This window comes from Ruditapes philippinarum, unplaced genomic scaffold (assembly GCF_026571515.1).
Source record: "Ruditapes philippinarum isolate M1 unplaced genomic scaffold, ASM2657151v2 ctg10600_1_1_1_1, whole genome shotgun sequence".
Taxonomy (NCBI): Eukaryota; Metazoa; Mollusca; class Bivalvia; order Venerida; family Veneridae; genus Ruditapes; species Ruditapes philippinarum.
Window position 1 is genome coordinate 1 of NW_026853711.1, and position 13,501 is coordinate 13,501.

Below are 13,501 nucleotides of genomic sequence, written 5' to 3' on the forward strand. Positions count from 1 at the left end.
AGACATAATAATCTTATAATTTTATAAACATTCACAGTTACATAAAAATTCAGTCCTTATATGCCACTAGTATTAACTGTAGCAAGTTAGTACTCAAGATAAATTAACATTGTATGTAACAGTTTATCCTGCCTTCTTCACATTTTTTGAAATTCAAAAATGACTACTTAAGCTTATAAAATGAAGTTACTGAAAAATAACATAATGACAGTTTAACCCAACTTATTCACATTTCTCAAAATTCAGAAATGGCTATTTTAGCTAATAAAATGAAGTTACCAAAAAATAAAACATTTTCTTTTTATATAAAACATAAAACATATGTATACTATACACTCAACCAATAAAATGTTATCCTGTAACACAACCTTAAAACAAATAAAAAACGAAGCATAAACAGTATGTAAATATATGTACATGAATAAAATATTCACCAAAAAATATAACATGATTTATTCACTATTCACAAGACTGTACAGATTATAAAACAAAATCCATTTACAAAATTATTGTTAATTGTCGTTCCACTTACTGATTATTATTGTTGGATGTTCAAGTCTTAGATAAAAACTTCATAAAATATTATTTCTTCCAGCATACATGTTCACACTGTAGATAAAGCAAAAAAAAATCATTTTGATTGTGACCTGAACTCAATAATATACTAATGAATTAAAACGCATAATTCCATTATTCAAATTAGATTTGATTTAAAAAAAGTTTGATAATACTTTATGAACATGAAAACAAAAACATAAAAAAATGGATTTTTAATCCATTTTTATATAAATGCAGTGACAATGTTAGAAATGAAATACACATTTGCTTGTTATATCAACTAGTTAGCATATTACATGAAATTGGTGATTTACATGTTTTCAAGGTCTGAAAATGCAGATAGATATCCATGTTCATGAAAATATGATAAACACTCAATGTTATTGCTAAAAACTCACCAATTATTGCATTAAAAACAAAATGTCATTTGCCATAGTACCAAATTTTGCAAAAACAATGATATTTGAGGCAATAAAACATTATACCATGTATGTAACCAATGTCCTTTCCAATGTCTGTGAAAGTTGAAACAGCAGATCTCAGAATATTTTGTTTATTTATGAAACAATTCAGTAAGTCTTCAAAACTTTTTTTCATCAGCAAATACAATACAATATCATTATTTTAAGAGAATTATTAATGTAAAAAGCAGACTTCTAGGATGAAAAATAAAGTGCAGTGCATTAAAAGCTATTCTAAAGCATCATTTCCTTATAACAATTGTAAATGTTCATAAAAAACAACTAAAATGATAGCAACTGATAATAAAATGGAATTTTTAATCAATCATATATTAACAATGGTGGGGAAAACAAGAGTTTGGTGGGTTTATTAACAAATACATGTACTTGTTTGATTCTAGAAAAATCACTTCATTTCAACAAAGATTGGCAACAGATTTCACTTACTTAAATCATTAATTGAAAAAAAATCAGAAAAAATACAAAATGAGTAAAAATGTTACTATCCTGTGGAGATTAAACGATTATAGCAAGTTTTAGGCTATTTTAGACCTATTTGTCAAAATAAAGGCTAACTATATACATAAAATACTGATATAAAGAAATACTGTGACTTAGGTCAATTAGAATTAATCAAGAAAAATGTTCTTTCCAATAAAAAGCATGACATTTACAAAGATTTATAATATTTCTATTCTATGCTCTTGCACAAATGAATGCCCAATTACACATACAAAACAAAAACAAAGTACAACTCTTAACATATATCTTACTTTTAAATACTATAGAATTTTTTTTCTCTCCAAAAAGTTCATGCTATGATATAGGAAATGCACTGACCCCACCTCCCCACTATTATTTAGGAGTTAAGTTATTGAAATAACCACTTGTAAAGTTTGTAAGTAAGACAGATAATTAATAAATTAGCATATATGAAGAGACTAGTCACACGAATTGATACATTGCAACCAATACTCACGGCTTAAAATCATTTTGTTATGTGGAAAGATCACAAGATCAATAATTCATTTCCGATAAATCATTCTTGTTGTTTCTTTTTTCTTAGATCATGATGTTCATTAGAAACTGTACTAGGAAAATATTTTTCAAAAACAAAACATCAATGACAAAGTATGGATGGGCAAGTAGAAATTTAAAGTGTCAAAGACAAACGATTTGTCCATAATGACAATTGTAGGAAAATAGCAATCTGACTAGAAGTAAATGCTTTTGCTTAGGCTATGTCAGTATATTTGAAGTATCTTTTAAAATACAGTACAATAGTAATTATCAGTAAGGCAAATATGAATATGCAACTGCCATACAGCATGTATGTTAAGTATAAAAACCTTTATCTTTCTACTCTAAAATTTAATCAAACCTTAGTCACAGCATGAAATTCGATCAAAATTCTTGGCCAACATAAACTAGTAGAGAACTGGATGTTACTAAGTATAAAGAATTTGTATTTCAAAAAGAAATTGTGGACATGAAATTAAAAAAATATATATACTATAAAATATGGAAATGTTTAAAAAAGGGCTATTAAGTGTTTAATAATAAACTCTTTAAATATATTTAATTTTTTTTTTCTTATGGCACTATGATATGTGATGGGCCCTCAACTTCATTTAAATGAATAGTAGAGGTTCACCATTTATATAAATTGTTACTCATTAAATCTACCACCAGTTAACATTCATAAGAATATATGACTCGAAAAAGCACGAAAAGCCAAATTAAATGCATTTATGTACATGCATGGGTTCATTTTTAAATTAAGAATGGTTATAAAGACATTGTTTGTGTCTATGTCAACAGTATAAAATCAGCTTTGTACATTATTTAGGCCAGTTATCGATATAGAGGAAATTAAAACTTAAAGCTCTATTACTAACTAAAGTATATTTTAAAGTCAATACAACATATTAGTTAGCATTTTGATCATAAAGCACTTCAACAAGGATAAGACTTCTTTTGTTTAGTTGTTTCCATAGCAACCAGACATTGAACAGAGTTATCTAGTAGATCTAAAAAATCTGTGACATTATCAGGACAGTTTATCCTGTATACCACTGTCTATACTATCATTGTTTTGTCTGTCCGTCTGTCTGTCTATTCCCAACGGCTGTCTCTCTAGGTAAGCTAGCGCCATCTGGTAACAATACTGATACTGCTCCTGTAACAAAATTAAAATAACTTATTTTAAATAATAGATATATTCTGATGTTTACAATATTTACCTCCCTGGCCAAAAATTGCAGCCACTTTCGGGGGTCAATATATTGTATTATAATTATTACCCTTTACTTTTTTTGTAATGTTCATTTTCAATAGGCCAATGGGAGTTATTCTTACTGTTAATGCAAATGTACCATGTGACTAAAAAATATAATTGACAAAGTATGAAAACAAGAGCCCGGTTTGAGCCGGGTGATGCTCCCCGAATAGGTTTTGGACACAGGAAAGTACACCTCTTGTAGTTTCAGAGTTATGTCTGTGGAAAAAGTTCAAAGTGCAATAATTCCAAAATTAGGCAAGGCAGAGTTACAGTTCTTTGCACTGAACTTCTAATCACTGTGATCTATCAACCTACAAAGTTTCTTGATGATATCTCTTATGATTTCCGAGTTATGTCTTGGACAATTCAAAAAGTAAAAATAAACAAAGGGCAATAACTCCAGAATTAGGCAAGGTAGAGTTATGATTCTTGTGCACTGCACATCTACCCATTGAGATTTATCTACCTACAAAGTTTCATGTTGATATCTCTTATAGTTTTACAGCTATGTCCTGGACAAGATTTTTCTAAAAGGGGAGATTATTCAAAAATAAGGCTTAACAGAGTTATGGTTCTTTTGCACTGCACCTCTACTCAATGAGATCTATTTACCTACAATGTTTCATGTTGATATCTCTTATAGTTTTAGAGTTATGCCCCGGACGAGAATTTTCTATAAGGGGAGATAATTAAAAAACCAGGCAAAACAGAGTTATGGTTCTTTGACACTGCACTCCCCATCAATGCCCTCTACCACTGTATGAAGTTTCAACAAATTATATCCAAGGGTTTTAAAGTTATATTCCTGACAAAGTTCAATTTCAAAGTATTAAAATAAACAAAGGGCAATAACTCCAAAATTAGTGCAAAAAGAGTTATTGTTCTTATGCACTGCACATCTACCCATTGAGATCTATTAACCTACAAAGTTTCATGTTGATATCTCTTATAGTTTTAGAGTTATGCCCCGGACAAGATTTTTTTTTAAGGGGAGATAATTCAAAAACCGGGCAAAATAGAGTTATGGTTCTTTGACACTGCACTCCCCCTTGATGCCCTCTACCACTGTATGAAGTTTAAACAAATTATCTCCAAGGGTTTTCAAGTTATGTTCCGGACAAAGTTCTAAGTATTAAAATTAACAAAGGGCAATAACTCCAAAATTAGGATGAAAAGAGTTATTGTTCTTGTGCACTGCACATCTACCCATTGAGATCTATTCACCTACAAAGTTTCATGTTGATATCTCTTATAGTTTTAGAGTTATGCCCCGGACAAGATTTTTCTATAAGGGGAGATAATTCAAAAACCGGGCAAAATAGAGTTATGGTTCTTTGACACTGCACTCCCCCTTGATGCCCTCTACCACTGTATGAAGTTTCAACAAATTATCTCCAAGGGTTTTCAAGTTATGCTCCGGACAAGACAACGGACGGACAGACGGACGGACGGACAGACGGACAGACGGACAAAGCGCCGACTATATGCTCCCCCGAAATTTTTCGGGGAGCATAAAAATAAATATAAACAGCTATTAAGGGTGATTAGCAAATTATTTTATACTTTAACTTTCAGTCATTATTTTTATCAGTTTTCATGAAGATGACAGAATTACAAATAAGATGTTTTGGGAATGACCCTCAAATGGCAGCCATAGAAGGTAATAATTGGTATGTGTATCTATAACCTTCATCTAAGTTTAAACCTAGGATCTTATAAATTTGTGTAAGAACTGCTCAATTATGAATTTTAAACATTTCAATAAGGGCTTTCAGTATCAAAATGCAACAAGAGGGCCATGATGGCCCTGAGGTCGCTCACCTGTATATAGGCCCCCCCCACCCCCCCCCAAACGTTGCAGGGCCAATTTAACCAAAGGGCTTTTATTTGCACAAACTTGGTAGACACCCATAAGAAGATGTTTCATGCTAAACATCTAAGCTCTAGCTCATTGGGCTATTTAAAAGAATATTTGTTTTAAGTTTTTACTATACACATATAGTTAAAAACAATGACACCCCTGGGGCCGGGCCAGTATGACCCAAGGGTTTTTATTTGAACAAACTTTGTAGACACTTACTAGAATATGTTTCATGCTTAATATCTAAACTCTAGCTATTTGTGTTTTTTCAAAAAAGATTTTTTAAGTTTTTGCTATACACTTATAAGGAAAATCAATGACCTCCGGGGCGGGGCCAATTTTGACCCCAGGGCTTTTTTTTTAACAAACTTTGTAGACACTCACTAAAAGATGTTTCATGCTTAATATCTTAACTCTAGCTATTTGGGTTTTTTCAAAAAAGATTTTTTAAGTTTTTGCTATACACATATAAGGAAAATCAATGACCTCCGGGGCGGGGCCAATTTTGACCCCAGGGCTTTTTTTTTAACAAACTTGCTAGACACCTATTAGAACATGTTTGATGCTAAATATCTTAACCATAGCTCTTTGAGTTCTTTAAAAGAAGATTTTTTAAGTTTTTACTATATGCATATATAGGGAAAATCAATGACCCCCCGGGGCGGGGTCAATTTTGACCCCAGGGCTTTTATTTGAACAAACTTGGTAGACACTTATTAGAACATGTTTCATGCTAAATATCTTAGCTCTAACTCTTTTGGTTCTTTAAAAGAAGATTTTTTAAGTTTTTACTATATGCATATAGGGAAAATCAATGACCCCCTGGGGCGGGGCCAATTTTGACCCAAGGGCTTTTCTTTGAACAAACTTGGTAGACACCTATTAGAACATGTTTCATGCTCAATATCTTAGCCATAGCTCTTTGAGTTCTTTAAAAGAAGATTTTATAAGTTTTTACTATATGCATATAGGGAAAATCAATGACCCCCCGGGGCGGGGCCAATTTTGACCCCAGGGCTTTTATTTGAACAATTTTGGTAGACACTAGAAGATGTTTTATGCCAAATATCTAAGCTCTAGCTCTTATGGTTTTTTAAAAGAAGATAGTTAAAGTTTTTTCTTTCGGTTGCCATGGCAACCAGAGTTCTGCATGGAATTAAATTCTTTGAACAATTTTTAAAGGTGACCACCAAAGAAACATTCCTGTGAAGTTTGGATGAAATTGGCCTTGTGGTTTATGAGGAGATGTCATTTAAAGTAAAAGTTTACGGACGCCGGACGGACGCCGGACGAAAAGCGATCACAAAAGCTCACCCTGTCACTTTGTGACAGGTGAGCTCAAAATATAGGTGAGGTGCAAGCTGGCCTGATTCTATACTTGTGGCAAAAGCTAGTCTATTTTTATGGGTTTGATCTCATCTCAGGAATATTGGGATGGAATGTTGGTTGTTATGCTGATTAAAAAAACATCTCTTTGGTACGTCTAACTAACTGCCTTTCCTGGATAACTATCCAATAAGTACCGATTTCTTTTTAAGCGACCCATCAACTAGATCCATACCAGTTTTGAGTCAATATTGAGAGACTAAAAGACAATAAACTGATGTCCAAGATACAGATTACATATCTCCTGAAAATCCAACCAGCCACCCCTGGATTATAAATCCTATGCTCTAACTAATGAGCTAGGAAGGTGGGCTAATGGGTTTGATCCTAACTCATAGATCATGTATTTTACCGTATAAGTACTTATTTCTGCGGGCTTAATATTCTGCGATTTTTGTTAAAATAAGGGGTTTTAAATTTCTGCGTATTTTATTTGTGCGGTGTTATCATTCTAACATTGATGTGTTTTATTTCTGCGTTTTAACTAAGATGTTTGTACAAAATTAACCGATAAAAAAGACAACATTTCAATATTTGATAATGTAACATTACTTCCACGACTGATATTGTTTTTCGTCGTAATCAAAATGTATCGGTATATGCACGTAAAAAACAACAACAAGAAAATAACATTAAATACTGTAATTGTATAAATATGAAGTGTGAAGATAAACAATGGCAAAATCGCACGTCGACTTAATATATTGTACAGATACATAAAGGTGTATTTATAGCAGGTTTTATTGAAAATAACAAACAAGGGGCATTTTTGCATCACCTGTCACATTATAATTATAGGTTTTTTAAAACTATTCACAAAAAGACCCACCAAGCTTGGGTGAGTGAAAATGATACAAACATGATAATTATCTATTTCAACAACAAGAACAAGAAAAGTATTTTTTTTCCCTAATATTTTGTTAATGACAGATACATAAAAAATCCCATAAAAATCCCATTTACAAACGTGGATAACTACACATGCTATTGTTTTTATCCCGGTAGTTGAAATTCGACATAAACAAAAGAAAAGGCTTAATTTTCTGCGGTTTTTAAATCTGCGGTGTCTTTATGAACCCCAGAAATAGCAGAAATAAAGTTCCCGCAGAAAAAAATACTTATACGGTATCTTAATACTTGGCATGGCTTTTTTTCACAGCTTGGGCAAGCAGCCCTGCCCTTAATTTTGGTGGAAAATTACACAGTATATCTGCAAAAGGGGAAGAAAAACTTGATGTAAGTTCAATTTTTGGGGAAAACTGCATGATTTTACAGTATTTTTGGGGGGAAGGAGCGCTATAACGGCCCCTGCTATAGAAGCAAAAATAGCCCTGCTTGGATCTGGAGTTTTATCTCAATTTATGATACATGGGTTTCATTTTGACAGATATTCTCATAACTTGTTCCATTTATAACTCCATAACTGGTTAGATAAGAAAGCAAATTGCAAGGAGGCTTTGGTAACCTTTCTACATTTTTAATCAGTTAACTGTATGACTCAGAAGTACGTACCATATTTTCAACAAAGTGATGTCTGTTAATCCTGATTTGTTTGACAGTTTGATAGACGTCCACTTCAAGGTCTATCCTCATCCTCTCAAATAACAAGCTACAGGCACAAAATATACCACTCTTGCTCGCTCCATTCCTGGTAATATACATTTACAAATCTGTCTATAACAGGTCGATGCCAATATTTAACAACATAATTATCTGATAAGTTTTTCCAAGAATTTAGTTCGGTTGGCTTTCCTTGGCATTGGAATTACAAAGGTTATATATCACAAATTTCTATGTTTTTATAACGGAGTTTATTATAACCATGTAACAAAAGGATATTTACATGCCATGAATACAATATATTGATCATCTTTAGTTTAGATTGATATTTCAATTTGACATTTCACTTAAATGCAAATTTTTATTTTTCAACAAATTATGAAAACATTTTTTTTTAAAGTTACATACATGCAATGTATAGTAACTGGCCCTTTCCCATTCTGTCTTGTCCATTCTTGTACAGCATCAGACAGTCTAAGTAAACCTGACGTTCCCATAGGGACACTCTTGTAGTCTGGCCAACCATTAAACTGAAACTGTTTAACTGCTCTGTCCTCACCCTGGAATATAATATATACAGTATATACTACATATTGTGAAATGAGAAATTGGTTTGTTATGAAAACTGGTCAATTCACACAGAACTTGTTCAGAGAGTACAACTTATTACATTCACAGAAATATTAAAGGTTATTAAAATTATAATTGCAGTTGTTTAAACTACAGCAGGATATAAAAGCTCAAAATCTTTAATAAGCTTGTATGTTTGGATCAAGACGTATTTTTTAAGGTTTATAAACCTGCAGTGTAATTATATCAAAATATAATAGAAAAGTGCATAATTTGAGTCATATATTCATGAAAAATGAAACAGTACGATACATTTGATACAATTATTCCTGTGAAATTTTACTAGTGTCCCTTTTTATTGGATGATATTCCTAGCTCACATTAGGAGAATATCAATTACGTCATTGTTTATCATTTCTTTTTGTTATTATCTTACTAACCAAAGTGACTGAAAGCAAACCTAAGAACAAACCTCTTACCTTGATAGTGTTAGTCAGTTTAAATGTCCTCACAGTAATATTTGTGTCAGCCTCGGAGGAGAACAACAGTTCTATACTGAGTGGACCATACTCTACAGTATAACCATATTCCTCTGGCCAATACAGGGCACATGACTGAAATCATAGAACAAGATATATCATTTAGGTACTGGATGTTCTTCATACAAGCAATGTGAAGTAGTGTAAAGGATGTTCCAAATTCAAACACAAACCCATTTCACAAATTCAGCAGTTTAAGCATTTTCAAGCATATTTTACAGCCTTACACAGGCTTTTTCCTCTAGCTAAAAAAGCTACATTTTTCCCAAAAAGAGTCATGTTTATCCTTCAACAGAAGAAAGTTCAAAACGAGAAAAAATAGAAATATCAAATGGAAAATTAGATTGACAGTATGGCTATGTTAAATTTTGCAGTTGTTAATGTTTGATTTCAGCTTTTTTTTGTGATTTTTTGGTTTTCCCTTCAGAAAGCCTCATGTTGTTTTAAAAAAAAAATTGTTTCTTTATACAACAGACAAAGCCTCATCAATTCTCATGATCTCAAAGCTTTATCACTAACTGGTGTTATATAACTACACTAACCTTATCATTCCTGTCAAATTCATTCAACATGACAACTGTATCTGAGTGATAGTCATACAATAACCTCCAGAAATCTGCTACAGTATTAGGTAATGGCATCTGTGTTACAATAAATGCATCTCTCTGTGTGTAACTCTGAAATAACACAACAGTATGTTTAATTTCAACACGTTATGCATATAATAATCTGCATGTAACTCTCATACAAGATAGCAATATGTTTTAAAATTTCAGTAAAATAACTTGAAAGATGCTATCACTTCATAGTAGATATGGAAAATGTACTGTATAAATTAGGCGTGTTGCTGTTCGCTATCAGTTTCTCCACTTGTAATAGAGTTGGTAAGCGAACAGCATGGATCCTGATCAGACTGCGCGGATGCTGGTCGCAAACGCACTATGTTGGTTTTGTCGTGACGCGGCTCAAATTACATGTTCTACATAATTAAAGAGGGGCGGGCCACACAACTGCAATAGCCTGTAAGACAGTTTTGCTTTAATTAAGCAAAAAGATATATATCATGCCTTTCATTACATTTTAAAGCATATATGATGAATACTACCAAGTTTGACAACTTTAATTTTAACATCTGTACATGAATAAAGTATTTGCAAAACACCTTTACAGTAAATGTGCATTATCAATTTTAAGACCTTCAACGAAGGAAGAGGAAGAGAATCATGGAAGGAGGAAGAAAATCACAGAGGAACAAAGAAAAATATGTATTGAACTTACAGGTAGGAAGACAGCATTGATAAAATCATTACATCCCTCAACTGGCGTGAGAAGCTTCGGTCGAAATCTGTCCGCAGGTAAAATATTCTTGAAGCGGCTTTTTGGAGAGTTGTTCGAATCTGTCGCTGCCTTACATTCATCTCTCTCTATCCTGGGTGACAACTTCTCTAATGTCTGCAGAAAAAAAAAATCCATCATATATCATACATTGATATTGTTTATTGTATTGTGTTTCATGCAATGTACCTTATTGTTTCTTACAAATAGACTGGAGTGTTCAAGTAAATCAATACATGCACTGCATAAAGACGTACATGCTTATGCACCATATAACTTCAGATGCAATGACAGTAAACTAAGAGCTGTCACGATAACTATTTCAATGCTTATTGTAGTTCAACATATTTTCATTATTTTCTTTCTCTAACAATGTTACAATGAAAATGAAAATTAATTTTCCTTGCATTGTATAATTGTACATCTGAACTCAAACTTTTATTGTTCTACAACAACCCAATCAAAATCAATATATTTTCCTAAATATATAAATATCTAATTTGCACCTTTATCAATTGCTGAAATAAACAATTCCAACAATAAACTCTGCAATTAAGCAAATAAAGTTAAGAGATTATTATAACTACATACATCAAATTGGTCCTCTAGCAGGGTGGACGAGGTTTCTGGTTTTAAAGTGCACATTTCTTCATACACCTCTGAGAATGTAGAGTTTGGAATGGTTGTCTCCCCTGACAACAAGGCATCTAGCACAGCATCATAAACAAAACTGTACTGTTGCTGTAATATTACAAATAAATATGTATATGATATGTTAAAGAAGTGGTAAATTCATCTTAATATAATGGAAAAGCAGTTTGTTTTTTTAAAGTCATGATATTAAATGAAAGAAATGCATGAAAGCTCTACAATTTTAGTTCTCTACCACCTCATTACATCATGTGAAACATGGACATATTGGTTTATTACTTTGGCTTTTAAGTTGTTACAATGCAACACAGGTCAATTGGCCATTTTCTTGTAGATTTACTTTACTTGAATCAGCTGACTGGCTTTCTTTTTCATCAAAGATTTCAACAGATCAGTAACATTCAGTAATATAATCAACACATTAAAATTAACATCCTATTTTTCTTAACAGCCAATAAAAATTTTCAAAAGTGAAAAAAGAAAGAAACAACAAAAGATTGCTTGATGACATACCCAAGTTTGTATCATATTGACTCTGTTACTTCTCATAAGTTGAGCACATTGTACCAGATCTATAACTCCCTCAGCTTTAGCTTGTTGTAACAGATAATCTACTGCTATATATGTACCGCTACGTCCTATACCGGCACTAAATAATGTATAAATATATATATGAGCAGCGCCTTGGCAAAACCAACATAGTGGGTTTGTGACCAGCATGGATCCAGACCAGCCTGCGCATCTGTGCGGTCTGATCAGGATCCATGCTGTTCGCTTACCAACTCTATTACAAGAAGACAAACTGATAGCAAACAGCATGGATCCTGATCAGACTGCGCGGATGAGCAGGCTGGTCTGGATCCATGCTGGTCGCAAACGCACTATGTTGGTTTTGTTGTGACGTGGCTCAATTGTATAATATGTCAAATTGTCACCATTTTAAAAATGTTATCTGTATGCACTTAAGGAAAGATGTAATTCTAGAAATAGCTTACAGATTAATAGTCCCTGCAAACAAATTTCCATCATAATACACTTTATCAAACTAACAATGTATATTTCAAACAATAATGTAGATAATAAAGGTATTAAACAACTGAAAAGAACAAATTACAATTAAGGTATATTCTTAACATGTACCTGCTTAATAAATGATAAACAAATATTTCCACAAATATTTCCGCATGCAAAAAGTACACTTTTTGACAATCGCAAAATTTTTGTGACGCATAAATATCCACTTATACAGTATTTATCTATCACTAAAATTTAAAATTAAACCAAATAAAATTGTAACAGCTTCAAGCTGTTTGATGTAAAGCAGAAAATCACAGACTCATACATTAATCTTACTCTGAGCTTGCAAAAACATACAGGACTTACACCCATTAATGCATTGCCGGATAAAAAAGGTAAAAATAGAAACATCTGTTTACCTGCAGTGAACCATAATAGGAGAGTTACTGTCTGGATTATATTGCTGAACTTTACGACGAAAGTTGAGAAGTGTTGTTGGATACGTAGGTGCACCATGGTCGGTCCACGACGTGAAATGAAACTGCTTTATAATACGTGTACTTTTGGACTGAAAATAAATCATTTATAAGAATATAACTATTGAATAAAATATAGTAATTGTGCACGACATGAAATGGGTCTTACGATTTATTTAAATCTTGAACTCTACCTAAGTATCAATACAGCAAAGCAAAGATGCCAATCAACTGAAAGAAGAAGCTTTAAATATTTGCATTAAACTAAATGATTAAAGCCTTTTTAGCTCCAAAAGAATCACAATTGATTTAAAGGTTTGCTAAAATTTTAAAACATTACAACAATATATTTTATGTGAATTTTATAATTAAATAAGGATGGATGAGGATATAATCTGAACAATCACTTACAGCAGATATTGTAAAAGTTCTGATAATATAGTCAGTATATTCAGCTGTATCTATCATCTCCACCGTAACATCACCATATGTTATACTGCCTTCTGATGGCCAATATTGTTCACACTTTTTCTACAATAGAAAACATAAGTAATGTTATATCAAACCAGTCAATAGTGTAACCCTCTCCCTGCAAACTTTCTACCCACAAATGTATCTGCTCCTTTTTCCATAAGATATATTTTCAATCATATATAATAATCATTTTAACTTTCTTATGTGAAGTGTTGTTTTAACATAATATGGTTTACAGCCCTTAGTAAAACAGATAAAGTGTCCTTTATATCACCTGAAATGTTTTTTGCAAGAGAGAATTTAAAATACTGACTGAAAAAAACTCTTTTAGA

At 32.2% G+C, this 13,501-nt stretch overlaps 1 protein-coding gene across 1 annotated transcript in view; it reads right to left on the minus strand.

The window, feature by feature from the left end:
- Positions 1-312: 312 nt before the first annotated feature.
- The window catches only part of LOC132737610 (receptor-type tyrosine-protein phosphatase epsilon-like), a 42,843-nt gene continuing 29,654 nt past the window's right edge, over positions 313-13,501 (minus strand). Inside the window, exons 16-25 of the mRNA XM_060724939.1 lie at positions 13,107-13,226; positions 12,639-12,787; positions 11,716-11,851; positions 11,143-11,292; positions 10,495-10,668; positions 9,759-9,893; positions 9,157-9,291; positions 8,516-8,667; positions 8,060-8,195; positions 313-3,198 (exon numbers count right to left, since the gene is read on the minus strand). Coding sequence (XP_060580922.1) covers positions 3,070-3,198; positions 8,060-8,195; positions 8,516-8,667; positions 9,157-9,291; positions 9,759-9,893; positions 10,495-10,668; positions 11,143-11,292; positions 11,716-11,851; positions 12,639-12,787; positions 13,107-13,226 — 1,416 coding nt within the window. The 3' untranslated portion in view covers positions 313-3,069. The remainder of the gene's footprint in view (positions 3,199-8,059; positions 8,196-8,515; positions 8,668-9,156; positions 9,292-9,758; positions 9,894-10,494; positions 10,669-11,142; positions 11,293-11,715; positions 11,852-12,638; positions 12,788-13,106; positions 13,227-13,501) is intronic.